Source organism: Bactrocera oleae, chromosome 6, assembly GCF_042242935.1.
Source record: "Bactrocera oleae isolate idBacOlea1 chromosome 6, idBacOlea1, whole genome shotgun sequence".
Taxonomy (NCBI): Eukaryota; Metazoa; Arthropoda; class Insecta; order Diptera; family Tephritidae; genus Bactrocera; species Bactrocera oleae.
This window is the reverse complement of record NC_091540.1, coordinates 10,638,653-10,659,585: the sequence shown is the minus strand read 5'-3', so window position 1 is coordinate 10,659,585 and position 20,933 is coordinate 10,638,653. Positions and strand designations below refer to the sequence as shown.

The window sequence follows — 20,933 nt, the reverse complement described above, 5'->3', positions numbered from 1 at the left end:
CTACTATCTTAACACTAAGCTACACATGTAAGTGCAGTCGCACACACACACACACACATGCTTGCGTGTGAATAGTGGCAAGTGCGCGCATAAGCAGATACTTGTACTTTATTATTACTTTTTCACATTTTTCGTGTGTACAGTTAGCTTACTTCCATATCCGTTAGTGCAGTGACACTTTGACTTCACCATCTCATTGCAGATACGCGAAAAATTTGCTAATGCACTTACGGTTTGCTTCACAAATATTGCATTTGTTGTAGTTTTTGTTGTTGTTATTGTTGCATGGCATACCATACAAAATGTGTGCTTAAGTACTTAGCTAACTACATATTATAAAGTATAGGCAGATCCCACTCTATTGACTTATCGCTTGCAGTTGTACGTGCTAGCGTGCATAAGTGTGTGTGTGGCTTTGCAATTGACAATTGACAATCAATCAAATGAGTAAATGAGCAGCAGGCAGGCACACGCACACACAAATATCCCTCAGGCATAGCCGCTTTATTGGCATTTCCAATTTTCAGGGTCTAGGCTGTTGTACTTAGTTCGAAAGCAAATATTTGTTATTATATAAAATTATCTAACTGTTTATTGCTTTCGGTAGCTAAGCGCTGTTTGATTGATTTGTCACATCATAAAAGTATTGCATAATCAAGTTCGCTTCGGTACATTAAAAGCACCCACAATTGTCAGCGCTTGACAACCCCTAAGGCTGTGCACATAGTGGAGCAGAGCAGTGCATCAAAGCCTTGCTCAGGAGGAGGCATAAAAACGATTTTAAGTAATTTTTCTTTCTTTCTGATTATTTGCGAATTTTTTGGTTGTCTTGCCCACAGCTGGAATGTGTGAGTGAATGCAAAGCCTATAATTGGATTTCAGTGGATCTCTGTATGCTGCGACTGGCGCAGTAATAAAAAAATTTTTTAATAAATTTTAAAAAAATTTAATAAAATTTGTTTACAATCCCAGTACAATGAATTTACCTTAGTTTACCCATAGACACAGAAAGCTATTTACATTCATAAAAAGAAAAAGAATATTGAATGAGCGAAAAATTAATTTCGAAAATAAAAGTTATAAAATATGTTCAGGCTGACGGTTTACAAAAAGTACAAATACGAAAAAAAGTAGTAACGAACTGACCAAGTCTCAAGCTATAATCAGAACTCAGACAGATTTGCTATAATACTGAACATAAAACAGTACAGCCACTATTAAAGAAAGCGCTAACTGTGTTTGGACTTACTAGAGAGTGTCACGGTAACTAAGTTTTATATAAGACCTCCAACATATGGACAATATCATATACATATATAGTCACAGATTATAGAATTTCAAATATTAAGTGTATTCAGCGTGGAAGAAAGGGTTCCGTGTTATGGTCTGGCGCTTAACTGATATTGTCTGAATTTTGACTGATTGACATAACCAGCAGTTATTTTGGGAAACCTCTTTTTATACCCTGAACAGCGTATAATAAGTGTGTCACTAAGTTTGCAATGCCCAGAATGAAACGTCAGAAAGCTTATAACAAATAAATATATGTATGATCTACATGACGAACTGAATCGATTAAGGCCATGTCTATCTGTCTGTTCGTCTGTTAGCATAGGTATATATACGCGAACTAGTCACTCAGCTTTTGAGATATCGATCAGAAATTTTGCACACGTCCCTTTCTCTCCAACTCATTTCCTTGGGAATCGTGGATATCTCACCACATATCAGCATAAATGTAGCTAGTGAAAAAAATTTAAAAGGTTCATTAAGAGAGCGAAATTTGTTTAATCAATGCGCTAGTAAGTAGACCTATGTAAAGGGTTTTCCAATAAGAGTGATATGATTTTTTTCAAGAAAAAAATACTAATTGTTAAAAAATTCAAACGTTTCTTATTTAGTGTGATGCACAATTGATCTGAAGTTCTGAACATAACATCATTCAAAGGCCTACACGACTTCTTTTGCAGGAACGAATTCGATGAACCCATTATTCGTGTACGTTTTCCACTAAATCAAGTTGAATGTCATGAATAGCACGTTCAATATGAACTTCGAAAGCTTGAAGAGAATCTGGTTTATTGCTAAAGACCAATGACTTCAAATAACCGCACAAGAATTAGTCTAAAGGCGCTTAATGACATTTTCTTGGAGGCCACTCAATGTCACAATATCTTGAAATTATCGAATCTACAAACTTTTTTTGCAATAATTCGCTTGTTGCATGTGCTGTGTGGCAGGTAGCTCCGCCTAGTTGAAACCAGATATTGTCAAGTTCAACTTCTTCTAATTGCTGCCATAAAAAGTTGGCATCGATCTATACCGCTTCCGATAGACAGTAACGGTGTCAGCAGCTTCATTTCGACAGAAGTACGGGCCACCGATGATTCCATTAGACCAAAAATTACACAAAACTGTCAATTTAGGTGAATGTAATGATTGTTCATGAATAATTTGTGGATTTTCTTCGCATCAGAATCGACAGTTTTGATTATTTATCGCACCGCCCAGATGAAAGTGAGCCACATCGGAAATGATAATTTTCTTAAAAAAATTGCAATTGGAGAACAATAATTTTTTTTTTAATAAAATCGAATAATTTGTAAACGTTGTTCTTGCGTTTATCTTTCCATGATGACATTGTAAACATTATTGAATACAATGAAAAATAAAAAAATTACAAATCATGACATATCAAAAATAGCTGAAACGACAGTTAGAAATCATATCGTCCCTATTAGAAAACCCGATATATATTGTCTCTAGCACTGCCTATTACTTCCCTTAAATTGCTAGTCACATCGAGCTTGGCATTGAAGCCGTGAGAGACTTAAAATCATTCACCATCGTCTTAAAGAGTGCATAAAGCTGTTGAGAATTATGAGCTAACGGCAATTATTTGCAAACGAAATAAGTACGCATTAATTTTCGATTTAACACTTATTTCCTTACACTTTACATATTTAACATAGTGTGTACAGCCCACTCAACGGCACTGAGGCACAGGAATTGCTTGCATATTTACGATATAATTTATGTTCAAAATCATACGCAATTTCGCACAATTGAGTTGTCTTTGTCATTGTGTCAACGTCGACGAAATTTAGCCTTTATTTATTGTTGTTGTTGCAATGACTATCATTTTAGTTTAAGTGAGGAATTTCTGTCGGCGGCAATTGTAATTGCTGTTATGCAGTATTTGTGTCGATTTATATGTAGCTGTATGTCTGTCTGGCTGCTCGTATGCCCCTCAATTGCGCTAAAATGCACGCTTCGCAATCTCATCGCTGGCCAACACATACACAACCGCTCATCCAGTCATCAGCATTAAAGTTCATTGTGTTAAAATTCTATTCAATTATCAAATGTAATTAAATAATTTTCACAACTCAGATGTTGACGGCAACGTCGCTGCCGGCAGTGCCAATTGTGCGGCTGCTCTTCTTGCTCGCTGCTGCTTGTCTGTCTACGCTTTTGTATTATAAGCAGAGTGACAGTGCTGTTGGTTAATATCTCGCAAAGCATTTTCTAGTTGTTGTTCTTTTGATAAGCCCCGCACTTATGCTTTAGTGTGCTTATGTGTGTATTTGTGTGTGTATATGTGTGTACTTCAAAGTCCGCGTTCTTTTGTATTCGTCGTGCTAAAGGGATTAGTGCGCATGCTTCACCTGCGATGGTGGCGACATAAATAAGAAATCGAGCAGTTAATTGTGTAAATAAACAAGTACAAGTGTTGCAGGGGGAAGTACGACTATATATATGTATGTATATAGTAGTCTGTAGTATGTATGCTGCTTAAGAACTTTCAAAGCAATTATTCGTGTACTACAATTAAATGCAGTTTTCGTTATCAAAGACGCCAGCGAATTTAGGTCGAAATATTTATTTGTTGCTTTTTTCCAAATTTCTCAAGGTAGCCGGCACTTTAAGTTGCAGCCACTAATTTATATTGTTTAACAGCAAAAGTAATGCCGTATGGCCAATTCATTACGCGCTGACACTGCCATTGGCAATCGCTGACATTTGATATGAACGGTTGGAAAAACGAAAAATCGAATGAACGCGCTCGTTCCATGCTTGGGAACTATATATATATATGTACATATGCATGTATGTGTGCATATTTGCATGTGTTGGCTAAGATAAGTGCTCAGATGATAATAAATGAGCATTCAAGTGCATAATATTTCGTAAAACGCTGTCGATAATTCTATGCCGGCGGCTAATGAGCTTGAGTCAATAGGCGGACACACATACACGCTTGCATATGGTGGCATACAAAATTGGAACAAAAAGTAGGCCACTCAATTTGCGGCAAATTACTTTAAGTTCCATGCAGATATGTATGCAGATAGCCGCAAATAAATGCTGCTTACTAGGCACACACACACACACATGCGCAGCAGCGGCCACTGACCATTCAGCGCTCATCACATTGTTGTGCTTGTAGCATAAAAGCGATCTCGCCGCCATTGTCAGATAACTGTAAGTATGTATGAAAAGCAGAAACAAAAGTGGCAATAAACAAGCGGGTGAATGCTGGTGTCCCTCTTGTTTTCTTTTTCTTCTTATAATTTATTTCTTTCCTATTCATTCGTGACGCTTGAGTGGCAACTGTCAATCGCTTTGCGAAGCTTCTGATATCGAATGTACATACATACATATGTACATGTATATATAATGAAGAGCGAGCGAGCATTTTGTAGTCTTCGTATTTTATTTGCGCTCAAGGGACCCGGTAGGAAATTAATGTGCTTTTAGTTCAGTTGCGTCGTAAATATATTTTAATAATGGGAATTTAGCGAATATTATACACTTTTCTTTGACAACACCATCTGCGGAATTTCATTATTAGCAAAATGCTTGGATAAAAAAAAAATCGAATAAGAAAACTTTTTGCGTAGTTTTTAGTAGCTTTACGAATTTTTTGAAGGTTCGACATTGGAAAGATATTTCTGAAGGCATAAAACACTGATATTATAAAATAAAAATATAAATAAATAAATAAATAAGAAATAGCGTTCACTTTGGCTGAATCGAATTGGTATAAAAAAATTTATTTTAATTTTGATCGTTCATTTTGTATGACAGCTATATGCTATAGTCATCCGATCTGAACAATTTTTACCGATATTGAGTTATTGTCTTGGAAATTATTTATGCCATGTCGTGAAGATAACTCGTCAAATGAAAAAGTTTTCCATACAAGCACTTGATTCCAATCGTTCAGTTTGTATGACAGCTATATGCTATAGTTGTGCGATATTGCCGGTTCCAAAAAATTAGCAGCTTCTTGAAGAGAAAAGAATGTGTGAAAAATTTCATAACGATATCTCAAAAACTGAGTGACTAAATCGCGTATGTACTGACGGATATGGCTAAATCGACTTAAGTTGTCATACTGATCATTTATATATTATATATATTATATTGTACATACATTTAAATATATATATACATACATATATATATTATATATATATATACATATATATATTATATCTATATATATATATATATTGTATAGGGTCTCCGACGTTTTCTTCTAAGTGCTACGAGTTTTGTGGCAAACTTCATAGACATAACCTGTTCAGAGCATAAATATTGGCACTAACTTTTTCAGTCGGCAATTTCCATTAGGGTAGCCCAATTTAATTTTTCTTACTCTTAATGTCAATGTTATGAGATATACATTCTTCTCGTGATTTTTTTTTTTTTTTTTTGGTGATGAGCTACTTGTGTGAAAATGCTTATTATTACACATACATACATACATACATAGGCGCATATGAATGCACTTGCAACAAATGTAAATAGGTATATGGTTATGCTTATGATATTACTGTAGATATTGAAATGAAGTTTGTTTATTTTGTAGCATTTGCTTGATTTAATAGAGCAAGCAGGCATATGTACATATATTGTACATATTCATATATACATACATACATAAGTATATACATATCAGATGTACGCAAATGCATAAAAATCATCTGATTGAACAAAATAATTTTTTGCAATAACATTTTCTCTCGAGAAATACATATAAAAATATAAAAACTATGAAATCATGCATGAGTATATCTTGCTAGTGCTGCCCATTGACCTATTTCCTCCCAAATATGCTTGTGTAACTGCTTGCCCATTTATGAAAATTTTCAATTAATTATTTCGATAATTTTCAAGTTGTTTACGAGTGTTCTGCAAACACTTAGATATTTTTTTTTTATTCGATTACAGTTTGATGTTGTCGTAACTTGAATATGGCAGTAAAGTTGCGATAAACGACAAAATCAAGCAGTCAATTCCGTAATATCGAAATAGTTAAAGGCCAAGTAGCAGCGGACAGTCGTCAATTTATTGCGATAAATAATTAATGTATACTTTTTAATATTTTTTAGGAGCAGTTTATGGTAATTTTTAATAAAATTCTAAACGATTTCTAAATTAAATTAATTTTTTATTTACAATTTAATTTATTTTCATATATATGGCAATTTCTTTTTTGCACAAATATTTTAAATTTAACAGAATAATTAAAAAAACTTTCTGTGCAACATACTTCTTGCACAACTGTGAATAACTGTTTTACAAAACTCTAGGTTAAAAAACATGGAGAATAATTTTATTACTTATTTTTAGGTATTTCAATATGTTAACGCTTCTTCGTTAGTACTCCTAGTGACAGCAATATAATTGCTCATATAATTATCAGCCAATTAATATTAGTCACCATTTAGTTTACATTCTATTTATAGTAATATTCTTTGTGACTATAAAAAAAATAACAATCGAGTTTAAATTTAACAATATTGACTCATTATGCGAGTAATGCGAGTAATGCGCTTTACAATTAGTTTCCTAAATGCAAGCATTTTATTTGAGAAAAAACTGAAGCTAAACTAGCAACGCTAAATTTATCAATTTTCAAATATATCAGGCTAATATGAATTGTTTCTTCGACCAAAGTATGCTTAAGAGTTACTAAGACGAGCTAACAGCATTATTCAAGCTGTTCTGATATCTGATATGTACATACATATATATAATATTATATGTTTGCTTATACCAAAACTCAGGGTACAATAGAATTCAGCAAAAATATATTCAGCATTATTATCATAATTTTCGTTGTCGTTTCATTAATTTGTTTGATAAATATATGTATGTAAAGACCAATCTGAAGGCTTTTGTTTCAATTACTATTTATTTAGCTATCAATTCTTGTTACCGCTGCGTTCATAAATAATAGCACTAATGGTGCATACAACGAAAAAACCAGTTAGAAAGCTGAGATGTTTGAATATTACAAAAAGCTTTCAAATGAAAATAATCAAAGCTTGCCAGACATTATTTTATACAAAAGCTTCAATATTTTTTTATGAAAGCTCTAGTAATGCAATCGCGCAAGCATGTGTAGTACCCCTCTTAATATATCAGCTAGCTGTTGAGTAAAGCTTCGATCGCAGCAATTACACAATTAAATTCGTCAGTGTGTAGAAAGAGGTGTATCAACACAAATTTCACAAAAAAAAGTGATGAAATTAATATTGTAGTAATAACTTTGTTTAAGAATAAAATTACATATAAAAATTGTGCAATTCCATTACATGGAAACTTGGATATACGTTGGAACAGTCTAATAATATGCACATTTAATAAAGATTATGGAAATTCCACGCTGCAAAGTGTGAACGAAAGTAAGCATACTTATACCTAAATGCTAATTAATCAGCACAGTCGACTTTTATTGACTTCGACTTGGTATTTATCGCGTTGATGACTACTATGACTGCTGGACAGCGGCAGTAATTCCATTCAGCTGTGTGTTTACATGGACTTTTCTTAGATGATTTTTTTCAGAAAATAATTATGAATATTTCACTTTGTGTTTCTATTTGAGTTAGATATATGTAAATATTAAAAAAAAAATATTACCGAATCACTTCCGATTCGTAATGCACCATCGCATGCGCTAACATTGAATACTGCTTAACGCCGAGTGCCTTGATGTCTACACAGGCCTTATGCGGACTGTAAACAGGTAAACCGAAAGATATGTAAATAAGCAATCAGCGGCCTGTAGCAAAACAGTTTGACTACAAAATTATTGCACTGCACCAAAAAAGGGAGAAATTATTAGAGATTATTAAAAAACACAATTTTTGTACATTTTGGAAAATAGTTATTGAACGCGCCTAAATCAATGGAACATACATAAATGTGATATAACAAAGGATATATATCCACAAAAAATAATAATAATTATTGATGGAAAAATTAGATCAAAAATTTATATGGTTGATAAAACTGTTAAACAATTTGTTTTTGAACAAAAAAGTTTTTTGTTAATTCAAATTATTGAAACAATAACGTATTTATTTATTATTAGTACTTAATGTACTTTAAATTATTGAAAACTATTTTTTTCTTTGTTTGTATTGAAAATACCATTTTAGAATATTTAAACTAAATGGTAATAAATATTAATTAATTTGAAATTAATTAATTTGCTTTTTTTGACAAAACAAATTAATATTTTGATAAGTGCATGCCATAAATTATTGTGTAAAAACCTTGTTTTATGGTGCAAAATTTGCCAAACTTACCATAGCATAGAAAATTAAAAAGTCTACAAAGTCTCCAAAATATACAAAAGTCTATCAAATTCAGTAAATATAATCGGGAATGCTTAAGTGAGTTAAACAAAGTGAAAACAGTAGCTTTCGTAACTCTACATATAAGTCTACAAAATCACAAAAGCCACAAATTACAAATTTTAAAATTAAATAACTGTCATTAGCACTAAAATCTAAATTTTTTTGACATAACAAATGAATATTTTTTGTTGGCAAATATTTGGCGCTCTTCATACAATATTGTTTGCCTTTATTTTCTTTTTAAATAAATTAATTCTCTCCTTCGACAGTTCAACTCACAACGACCACTTCAACCACTTTCCGCTCCACTACACCCACATTTTCTGCCACTGGGTTTTTGGTAAATTATGCACCAACTAATTTTTTTGTCTCCCGTAGCAATGCAAGTTATCATTGTGCAAGCAAAACTTGGCGATTTGCGGAATATCCCCCACTTTGGGGAAGCTTTTCAATTATTGCACGAATATGCCAGATGTGCTTGTGTGTGTGTGTGTGAAAATGCTCATGCCAGACGACATGCCAGAATTCGTAAAGTTCGCGTTATTTATAAATTACCTGATAAAAGCGGCATTGCAGTAACGAAAGCAGTAAAAACAACAAAGAGGTAAATAAACTTTTAAGCGTTCATATATACATATAAAGCCAGGTCTGTATGTACTGTACTCTGGGTACTTGGAAAAAAATTAATAAATTTTAAAAGTGAAAATCCAGATAAATTTCCATTCCGCGTTTGATCGGTAAATAAGCATATTTTAACGTGAATGATTATTTGCATTATCTATTGGTATTTACAAGTATACGGTAATTTTTTAACTATTTTTTATTATAAAGAACAGATGAAAAAACTTGAAATTCTGAAGTTTTTATAAGATATATTAGCCATCAGCATTTTTTTCCACTTGTTCAGTTTTTAATTAATAAAGTGTGTTCTACGGTTGTGTCACAATAAAGAGTTCTCAGTACGGAAACTTTTTGTCGTTGGCATACGCAAACAATATGTTTGCTAAGAGCCCGGTAATATCAAACCAACGGACCTTTCTTTAAGTTATAAATTCATCTTTTCATTAGGTTAGTTCAAAACTTTTGATCAAAAATCCAAAGTTTTCTTTATGTAATTTTTTTGGTTCTTGTCAAGGCTAAAAAATTCTTGTTAAAAGAATATCTGAAATTATATATCCAATGCTACTGTTTTCAGTTGAGATTGAGAAATCATTTTCAAGATCACAGAAGTCGTATAAAACACAATAAATTTTTAGGGAATGAAAATTTTGTGAGTTTCAAAAGAGTTCTAATAGATATATGTTTGTTCAATATTTCTTAAAACCAAATAAGTTCTAATCAAATATTGTTTGTACTATTTTTCTTAAAACCAAACTGTGCTATTAAATTTTAGTATCCGAACTTAATTCGAGTATATTTTATATTTTCTTTGCTGATTTTATATTATCCTAATCGACGAGTATGATGTCTTAACTGTCATTTTAAGGAGATCAACAAGTTGAAAAATATTTATTTTAATATTTGCAAAAGAGAAATTGAATAGCCCACAGTTAATTGATAGAAAATATCAGTTATTAACATAACTAACCTATAAAACGAAATTTCTCTTAAGATGATTTCAGTGTTAACTAGCAAACCGACAATTTTTCTGTGTATTTAACCCATACTAATTACCAGTGAGCATTTGAGAAGTACCTAGAACACAAACAGTCTATGTGAAAAGATCGAAAAATTTCTCTCAGGGTACAAAATTTAAAGTACCTGCCAAAGGTTTGCGCACCATTGACATATATCGTAGAAATGCTGTAAATTCTTTTATTTGTTTGCGAAAACTCTCTGAGATGTGCCGTGAAGGTCCAGCACACACATAGCAACAACATTTCGCAGGTGATTGGCAGAGAAATTGTGTGAACAGTTGGCAACAGGTAAACAGCGACGACTGGAATAGCGAACTGTTAACTGTGGATGACCGAGCTAAACGTCAGATGGAGTGAGCAGAGATTAAAGTGAGGTGTTAGAGAGGGGTATGGTTACAATAAAACATGTTTCTTCTTATTGGCATTTCAAGCTTTTTTACATAAAAATGTGGCACCCATTGAGTTTTACAAATGCGATGGCTGGTAATTGTTCAGCGAATGTGTGTGTGTGTGTGTACTTGTATGCATACGTGTTGGTTGATATTTGGTTAACAGCTTGTGTGCGCAAATTGACAATGCGCGCGCTTGGAGAAACCGATGAGAGCGGCGGCAAGCGAAGAAGCTGCGCTGAGGTAGAGGTGCGCAAGAACAGCTGAGTTGAGTTGCTTTTGGTGTTGCTGAGGCCATGGAGCGCGGCATTCTATAGCTGACAAGTGAACATTTAAAGGTAACAACAACAAACATTAACTTGTTGTTATTGTGGCTGGTTGTTTGGTTTTGCTGAGATTTTTCGTTTTTGCAGTGTTTGGGTGTTATTGCTTCACTTTAATGTTTTGCTGGCATGCCAATTGCAGCAGTGAAGGCGCTGCCAACAAATACAATAGCAAAAACAACAACATCAATAACATACGTACAATAACAAAAACCATAATGTAGCATAACAATGAAGTATCGTCGAAACCTGCTGCTTGGCTGGCTTTGCGCACCAACCGGTGTTTCGAGGCACCAGATTCAATTTGTATTTACATTCATGCCGATAGGTTAGTCAGTTTTCAAGTGCGGTCTGAGCGTGTTGTGCGGCGCGGCAAAAATCGAGAGCGAATATCATCAGTAGCAATAGCAGTAACAGTGCCAATAAGCTGAACGCTTTGTGCAGTTGGCGAACGATAGTTGAATGCAGCTGTTGGCGATTGCGGCATACTAATTTTTTCGCGCACTTAAAATAACCGTTAAAGCGACAAAGCGTAGAATTCGAAAAGCATAGCGAACGAAATGAATAGCTTATAAAAAATAAGGTTGGCGGTGTTAGCTTAAAATTCCAGTTAATTTACAAATTATATGTGTGATTTATAGAGAAACCAGTAAATAAATCTGACAAATACAGTGCCGATTTGCACTGAAAGTAACGCTAAAAAGGTGACAGGCGCGTTGTGAATAAATTAAGCGCCAGTGGAGTTCTTGAAAGTCGTTTAGATAAGGGAATGTCGCAAATGTTTGTCTAAAAACCTTGCTTTTCGGCGCAAAATACGTCGAAGATAACCGAAGTATATAAAATAAAAAGTCTACAAAGTCTCCAAAACACACGAAAATCTAACAAATTGCATAAATATTGCCAGAAATGCTTTAGCGAGTTAACCAAAGTAGAAAAAGTAATTTGCAGAACTCTACACAAAAGTCTACAATGTCACAGAAATGACAAATAATGAATATTATATTTAAATAACTCACACTATAACTCAAGTTTCATTAAAAATTACAAAAATACTAATCATAAACTGGAAAGTCGCCTACGTAAAGTTACGTAATCTGTATTCAATAAAAAGAAAACCCAAACAACAACGAAACCTAAATTTACAAACACAAAGTGAATGTTTAAAAGTCTTATAGAATTAAAATTCAAGTATAATATTCGAGTAAAACCAGAAAAGCAGTACAACATGTCTGCAATGGTAGCTCTACGTCGCTTCATCGATCTACTACTCTTTGTAATACTGGTTGCCGTCGAAGTCGCCTTGCGACAATGGATACCGCCACAAAAGCGCGGCTTCTTTTGCGGCGACGAGTCGTTACAATATCCTTTCACCGGCACACAAACTATAGGGTTTGTAGCGCTATGTATTATAATCTTCGGCATACCATTCTTCGTCATATTTGTTGTCGAACTATTTCGCCAATTATCACATAGTCGCGGCAAGAAACAACATGCATCACAAGATGCCGCAAACGAGTCGTGTCACTGTGGGCGTCGTTGGAAGAATATCTACGCACAAATAGGCTACTATTTGCTTGGCTTACTAATGACACTAGTCACTACAGAGATAGGAAAGCGTTCGATCGGTCGTTTGCGTCCGTACTTCTTCAGCATCTGCAAGCCGCGTTTTAGCGACGGCACCAACTGCGAGTTCGATCAGAATCAAGGTCATTACTTCACCGACTACAAATGCGAAAGTGATGTGAGTCATAGGATGATGGCTGAAATGGCAATGTCCTTCCCTAGTGGACACTCTTCGACCGTATTTTATGCCATGATCTATATAGCGCTCTACTTGCAAGTGGCGCTGAGCACACGCGGCTCCAAGCTACTCAAGCATTTACTGCAATTCAGCGCTGTAATGTTGGCTTGGTATGTGGCGTTGACACGCATCAACGATCACTGGCACCACTGGTCCGATGTGTTGGTGGGTATATTGTTGGGCTCTTTATTTGCTTGGTTGGTGGCACGTTATGTGGCCAAGTTTTTTGAGGGCCGTTGCTCAACGTCTTCTGCGGTGGCGTCGAAAATCTTAGTGCACTCCGGTTTGGCAGCTGCGTCGGCGCAATCGGCGACGCCAGTCTTGCCTGCGTACACATTTGGCAGTGTGCCGTATCTGCAGCACCACGGACCGAATCACGCCGCCTACGGTCAGACATACCACAACTATGGTTACGTGCCGTAAAGCGGGCATTTGGAAGAGGCGGCGAAATGTAAACATATATTGAAACGCACGTACATACACACATGTGGCAGCAGCAGTGGCGGTGGTTCAAAATACAACAAACTTAAGAAATGTCTGGAAATGCAGTTGAGCTGCAGTGAAAGCCATTGCAATTTTGTTATTATTTGTATTTTTTTTTTGTTTTTTTAAATTTTAATTTCGCAATGCACGCATGTGGCATTGGAATTCGTGTAGCAAAGAGAAATTCTGCAAACAATTGTATGCATGTCTACATGTATTGCAGAATTTCACAGTTGAATGATTTTGTTGAGGTCTGCAACTGCTTAGTCAAACGCTAATTGTTGCTAATTGCCAACGTTGGCACTAATCACTTACATACTTGTCTTAAGTGGAGCATATGTAAACGTATGATTCACATAATAGTTTTAAAAAATAACTGCAAATTTGTCTAAATTCGTCGCTACTTAATTGTAAGTAGGTTTATGCTCTAATTAAAAGTTAATTAAAATCTTTAAAGGCTTTAAACGATAGTCTACGGTTGTTACATCACAAATAATCACTTAATTTCAAGTGCATTGTATACTAATACAATTATAGAAGTTAAATAATTCTTATTTTAAAAAGTCTCCACAAAGTCTGCAAAATTAATTTCGTTATAAATAACTTAATTTGAAAATCTAATTGTATATGCACTGTTTAGAAGTCCGCACATAGCGTTTTTAATGTCTCCAAAAAAGTCTCCAATGTCTATATCATTTCAACACATCTAAATTTAAGTCAAACATAAAGTAATATGTCATAAAATGCCAAGAAAAAAGAAAATTAGGAAGTCTCCAAAGAAGTTTGAAGCGTTAAAGTGCGCAGCTAATAACCTTTTTTGTTGAACATCTAGTACGAATATTTTCGAAAACATGACTATTATCGAAAACGCTAGTTAAATGGCAATTATTTATATAAAAACGTATTTATATGTACGAAAACTATATATACTATTATATAAGAAATTGTATATTTATTGAGCTATAGTATATTATTTCTTGTTTTTACAAATTTACAGCTATCGCTTTATCAAATTATTTCAAAGCGTATATTTATGATTTCAATTTGTATTTATATTGTCAACTATCTTTTATACACCTATTTCTATTTTTAATCAAAAGATTGTTTATATTTGTAACTCAATGTGACTATGAATATCTATGGATCTATGTATTCATATATATATATGTATGTACATATATATATTTACAAATTGGTTTGAAGCGAAATTCGTCAAATGCGCTTTGAAGAACTTCAACAGTTTTAATAATTTTTAATAAAAAGTACAATTATTGTTATATCATCACAAAACAATTATGTTTTTTTATTTATTGCATATTAATATCCACACTTGTAGCTACGTCGGCAATTTTTTTTTGTTTTTGTTTAATTTTGTAATATCAAATTGTTATTTAATTTGTTAGAAATAATTAGGGCAAACAATTTTACATCACTTTTTAGTAATTTGAACAAGCGAAATTTTTGGCAACGTACGAAATTAAGAAAAATATTATTTACGCAAAAATTAAATGAAATGATTCGAAATTATTAAATTTTAATAATAGTAAAATTTTTCGGTATTTAAAAAATAAACAGGGTGCGTAATAGAAACTAACTAGGAATTAAGTGTTTTTGTTAGTTTTTCCGCCCAATTTTTAAGGTTCTCATTCCAATTTTAAAACACATAATCTCAATTTGCAGTGCATCGAATTGGAGCTATAAGAGAGTGATTACCTAATTTGTCTCTGTTGAAAGTGGACAGTGTTTTTCGGCAGGTTTTTGTTAATTTTGAAACAGCATAAACCACTGCATGATGTCCTTGACCGACCAGTTTTTGTTTTCGATTATTTCGATTTCATCAGTTTTTATTTCAAATTCACTGTAGATTTTACAATGTAGCGTAACTTGGAAAATCTATTTACTTTGGAGAAATCCTTACAGTTAATATAACAATATAAGCGGAGAACGACAAAGAAACAAAAGGGCGTATAATTTTGCTTATTTTTCTAAATATCCTCTGCAGGTATGCAGCACAATCACACGCTAACGAAATACTATTCATTTTGAGCCTAAAATTAGCTAAATCACAAGCTTTAGATTCAAAATGAGCAAGGATGATATTTTGTTAAGATTTCTCGTATGACAACCTACAACAAACGTTCACAATTAAATCTGACTACATTCTCGATTTCTACAGGAAACGTTTAAAGATGAGCGTGAACCTGTATCAAGAAGTTGACGTGGAAATGTAAAGTAATGCCAAGTAAGTTTTAAAGTTTCCTTTGTAACCTTATGGCATCGACTTACATAACTGTGTAACTTGTTACTCACTTCTCTAACCTATTAGACACAAGCTACTGTAATATAATTCAAAGAATTATAAATTCATATTTTTTGGATTATCAGCAACGATTGCTTCATCTGATCTAATATAATCATATATAAAATATAAACCAGAAATAATAATTTCTGGATGAATAGTTTTGCTTTTGTGACTTGTCTCTAACCCAATGTACAATACATTCAGGTTCTCGTATATTTTTTAAAAAACCAAGTTTTCTAAGACTTAAGAACGGTAACGGATGAGCCTTTAAATGAAGTGAAGAAAATTTTAGTTGGTTAATGCCTCATTGGTTAACTGGTTACCACTCAAATCATTGTTAGATACTAAATTGACGTGGAAAAGTTCTAGTTGAGTACTCTTGAAAAAACATAAATTAACAGCATCATAGAGCTTAGAGCATTGCCAGATCAAAAATATTACCTATATATAGTTTTTATCATTTCAGTGCAAAAAAGAAAAGAAAAGTAAAAGCCGCAATCAAGTTCAACATTGACAAGGTCGTAAGTCATACATTTCGATACGTGGAGAACAAATTTTTGTATTCTTTTCGTTACTTGCCAGGCAGAGAGTTTTTTAATTACTGTTACTTTCTTAACATAACAACTATTTATAGTAGATGCTTTTTATGGCAAGTGGAGACTTTAAATGTTTGCTAATTTTATGAGCAAAAACACTATTTTGCGTCCAAAAAAAATTTTTTCAAAAATTAAGCATGTGATATGTGCACTACACTCTTTTTTGAAGCACATTGCAAATATGCTTCCACATTTGTCTGCTTTTTTCTGCAGCAATTCCCACAGCACAAGTGTTTTCAAGTTATTACTCAATCAATTTGCGCATTCAGCACTTTTGCATACATAAATGGAAATTATAACGAGAAAAAAACAACACTGTTAAATTGTATTACTTAATTATTTTATTTTGCCCGTGCAAACCAATTGAATAAATAGAAATGGAAAAGAAAAAAGTGCAAACTACAGTCTTTTTGTTTTGCTAGTTAATATTGAATTAACTCACAAAAGCACCAGGAACAAGCGCTACATCTACGAGTATGTATGTATGTGTATGGGTATGTAACAGTTATGGTTAAGTAAGCCTCATTGCCGTTTTAGCGCTGCTGTACCCGCCATGGACACACACAGCTTAACTAAACATGATTGCTTTGATTATTTGCTTTTTTATTGCCTCACGCTTGACTAAGAACGGCGAGCTGTTTTACGTTTCAATATCAACACACACACATACCTATACTCGTAAACTTCCACAAATATTTAGTTGGCATTGTCATATATATTGGAACGACTAAAAATAAGTAAGCAATGAAAAACCGCCTGCAAAAGGCACGTGTCACGCGGCATATGATGCGAGCGGGCGAAATAAATATTACGAAATTAAAAGACGGCATTAAAGTAGCGAGGAAGTCGAAAAAACAAATATTTGCATATATAGGTTTTTTAAAAGGAAACTTTCTATGTGAGCAAATGGCATTTTCTAATTAATTTGATAATAGCACAAAATGAGGTGCTCGCATGATATAAGCAAAATTTTGGAGCTTTGTAACTGAAATATCGATAATGGGCGCATATTGCCTAAAAGAAAATTCAATTAGTAAATGAGTTTTCGAACAATAAATTTGCGAAAATCGAAGAAAAATATTAAGTTAAGAAATAAAATGATTTTAATAAATTATAATAATCATAAAAAGTGGGCGTGAACTTTTCGCTCTTTAAGTTTTATAACTGTATATACCAAAACTAACTTACATATACCGAAGATGAGGATCCTCGCGAGTTCCTTTTATATTAAAAATGTAGACAGATAAGTAAGATATCTTTAAAACCTGAACTGGGCACGTTTTCTTAAACATAATGTAAAATGAGTGCTATATGTACATAAGTCCACAGTTTCTGGAAAATAGTGTTTTTGATATACTCCGAAATATTTCAGATTTAATATTTACAAAATCTGAGAGTGTCTAATGTTCTGCTTTACGCTTTTTAATTTTTCAATATAATAACCCAAACAAGTCTCATGCGCGTAATTAAGGTTAATCAAGAAGCATATATATTATACTAATTTCACTTGAAAATTTGCATACACAATTTTTTTAGTACAAATTCTTTAATTATTTTCAATTAAAATTAATATTACTTCGACAAGACAAGACAAGGAAGAGAAATATATATATGCATAAGTACCATACATATTTATATAAGATTATAAGAATTAGTAGACGGTGAGTGGGCTTATTACTAGAATACATTAACAAAGTAGACGACAGTAAAGAAATGATGAGCAGCAGACACAAAGCTGAAGAAAATGAAAATTATAAACTTCCAGAGTAATAACATGAAGTTTATATATTTAAAAATATGTGTATGAAGCTTCAGCAGCATAGGAATAAAATGTGTCGGAGCTTTCATTTGAGACCACCAACATCATGATTCATTGTTTTGGTTTATAAAAATTCACTTAACCAACGCGTCACCGGACCGTAGTGACGTGAATTTTATGTGGGCGATATCAAAAGCGCTCAAGTGACTTAAGCGCGTTAAAGTCAGGAAGATTTTATATGAACGAGTGTTCGTATGTATGTAAATTTGCGAATGAGAAGTTATCGCAGTACATTTAAAAGACGTCTTATTGGGATAGGGCAGTTTCGACCGCTGATATTCGAGCAGTAAAATTCATACTCATGAGAACTAAAGGCTACCAAAATTTGCTGTGTCAACTTTTTACACAGTTATGGCCACGCGTGTGGGAAAATCCATTTCGTGATTGTCTTTTATCTAAAAATTTGTGTGAATATTTACTTACCATTCAAAGATATGGAAATGTGAGGGTGGATTCATATATCTTAGATAAAAAATGTTTGATTAATTGATGAGATATGTTTTTTGAAGCGGAATGTAATGCTCTTTTTTAAATAGTTTTTTCATTTCCAGATGTACTATTAGTCCCTAAATATCTGCAAATAGTACTTTAACAAGAGTAATACTCATTTTGAAGGTTTCAGACTACCTCTCAGTAACTCTAAGATAATAAAGTTTATCCTGAATTGCTTTTTAACTACAAGGTGTGGAGATCAAGCTTTCGTAAAAGCGTTCTATATTTGGGGGATCTTGAATTGACAGTATCGGTAGGAAAAAATTGCTAAAATAAAAAAAATATTTGATATTAATTTTACTTGTTTATAAATATTGCGTATTGTAAAACTTATTGCAAATACAAGGTTGCCATATTTTTAATAACAAAAGTTTATTTTTGAATTAATTATGGTTTGAAAAAGAATGCCAGCCTGTGAAATATGAAAATAAAACATATTTCTTATAAATTAAATTATATAAATATGGCAACGCCTGTATAAAAATAAAAAATCGTTCAAGAGTTCTAATTTCTATTATTGAATTATTAGATTTTTATTTCATATGAAATGAAAAAATATATTGTGTGAAATTTGAAACATGTGGCTACTTCAACATTTTTTGTTTGTTTTTAAATGGTATAATATTTTGTATAGGTTCGAGTATTTTATAGTAAGGCTTTGCAAGACGTACATTGCTTACTTGCACTTCCTTTCATATGGCAACCATGCAGAGAATAGTTTTTGTGAATATCTATAACAAGATATACCGAATCCAGCGTCATATCAGTTTGTAATTAAAATAGTCAACACAATTCATACTAGCGATTTCTTCTTTATTCTAACGGGTTTTCGAAAATCTTTTTAGCCTAATTATTTTAAGATTTATGGCATCACTTCAATACCGTTAACTCTTTCATTTTCCTTGCTTAAAATTCACCAAATTTTACCGCAACTTTAAATCAATAATGCGAGGAACGCTGGGACTAACGGCACTTAATAAATATACATATACGTTACATGCGTCTTCTTTCGTGTTTTGAAATATATTCATAGAAATGTATATATGTATGTATGTATTTATGTATGTTTGTATGTTTGCATGTAAGTATGTGGCGCTTAATGCTGATTCATGTTTTCGGAAATTGATCGAAGAAATCACAGCCGCTTGACTTTCACCATCACCGACTTGGCTTAGGTGTCTGTGCATAAGCAATATTTTCAGCTGAATTGGCACTGATGCTGTGGTTTGGGAAATTAAATATTACAAAATTTTGCTTTAATGCTGATGATGACGAAAACGTCAAATACAAAATATTAACAATGAGCGGTTGTGAATTTTTATTTGCGCAACCGAAGTCTGCCAAAGTGAGAATCAGCAGCCGCAAATGAGCGCCAAATCATAGTTAATTAATGGCCGAAAGCATCTTCTCAACGCGCGCAGGCTAATAAAGCAGAAAAGAATTTTTGGTGGAGAAAAAACAAAAAAAAAAATTGAATAGCTGTATTTTACACTAATATCTGCTTTATGTATTGTTTAATTTATTTAACTACGGCAAACAATGTAAAGGTCATTGCGCGCTGTGAAAGACTTCAGAAATTGCTCAACCGCTATAACCGATTTAATGAGACGCTTACAGTTAGTTAGCACAACAAAGCTGAGAATTATGAGCCATTCAATTAAAATAACTGCAAAATACTACGTAGAGCAGGTGCCAAAAGCAACGCTTTTTTATGATTGCTAAAATTCCAAAAAAGTAACGTCAGCATTTTGGTAAAATTGCAAAAATAAATTATTTGCGCTGCTTGCTTTGCCAGTGCATGCGCTATTTACTCAATCAGCTTCAACAATTTGAGCGCCTGCACTCAGCTACAAGTACTCGCGCGCCTAGCGTCCCATATAAGCGTTGATCTCAGCGCGTTTGTTTGCGTCTTTGCCGCTGGTTTGTTGTTTGGCCAGCACGTGGCGCAACCGCTTGCTGGATAGCGGGCTTTTGGTCGCATAAACTTTCCAAACCACATTCTTCGCCCAGCTTATTTATGGGCGTGTGTATTTATTGTCTCGGTTGTATTTACAAAGTTGGTTAGTTGAAATATGCATTGAATTTGAATTTCTGTTTCTTATGTTTCTCTTTTACTTTGCTGTATTGTTGCCGCTGAAGACTTTTGTGCGCATTTTAAATAAGTTATTAATTAGCATATACCATACTTATACTTATACGCTGATCTGCATAACTCGCGCTTGAAAGTCGAACGCTACCTTTTAAACGAGACCCAGACCCAATAGGAGAAAAAATATTTGTTTAGAGAAACTCGAGATTTTGATCCAGGGAAGTTCACACTTGCTAGTGGTTTACTTTAAGCGCAGGAGAACCCAAAATGTTTGAAACCAAGTAAACGGTAACTGTTTCTGATATGTTTTAATTTATTGTTTGCTACAGATCATATTTTAGA

The 20,933-nt window shown here is 33.3% G+C and overlaps 1 protein-coding gene across 1 annotated transcript; it reads left to right on the top strand.

Moving 5' to 3' along the window:
- The first annotated feature begins 11,695 nt into the window (after positions 1–11,695).
- On the top strand, positions 11,696–14,578 carry LOC106623665 (putative phosphatidate phosphatase). The gene has a single exon (XM_070111172.1). It carries the CDS (start codon positions 12,166–12,168, stop codon positions 13,231–13,233), a length of 1,068 nt encoding a protein of 355 aa, XP_069967273.1. The 5' UTR covers positions 11,696–12,165; the 3' UTR covers positions 13,234–14,578.
- The last annotated feature ends 6,355 nt before the right edge of the window (positions 14,579–20,933 follow it).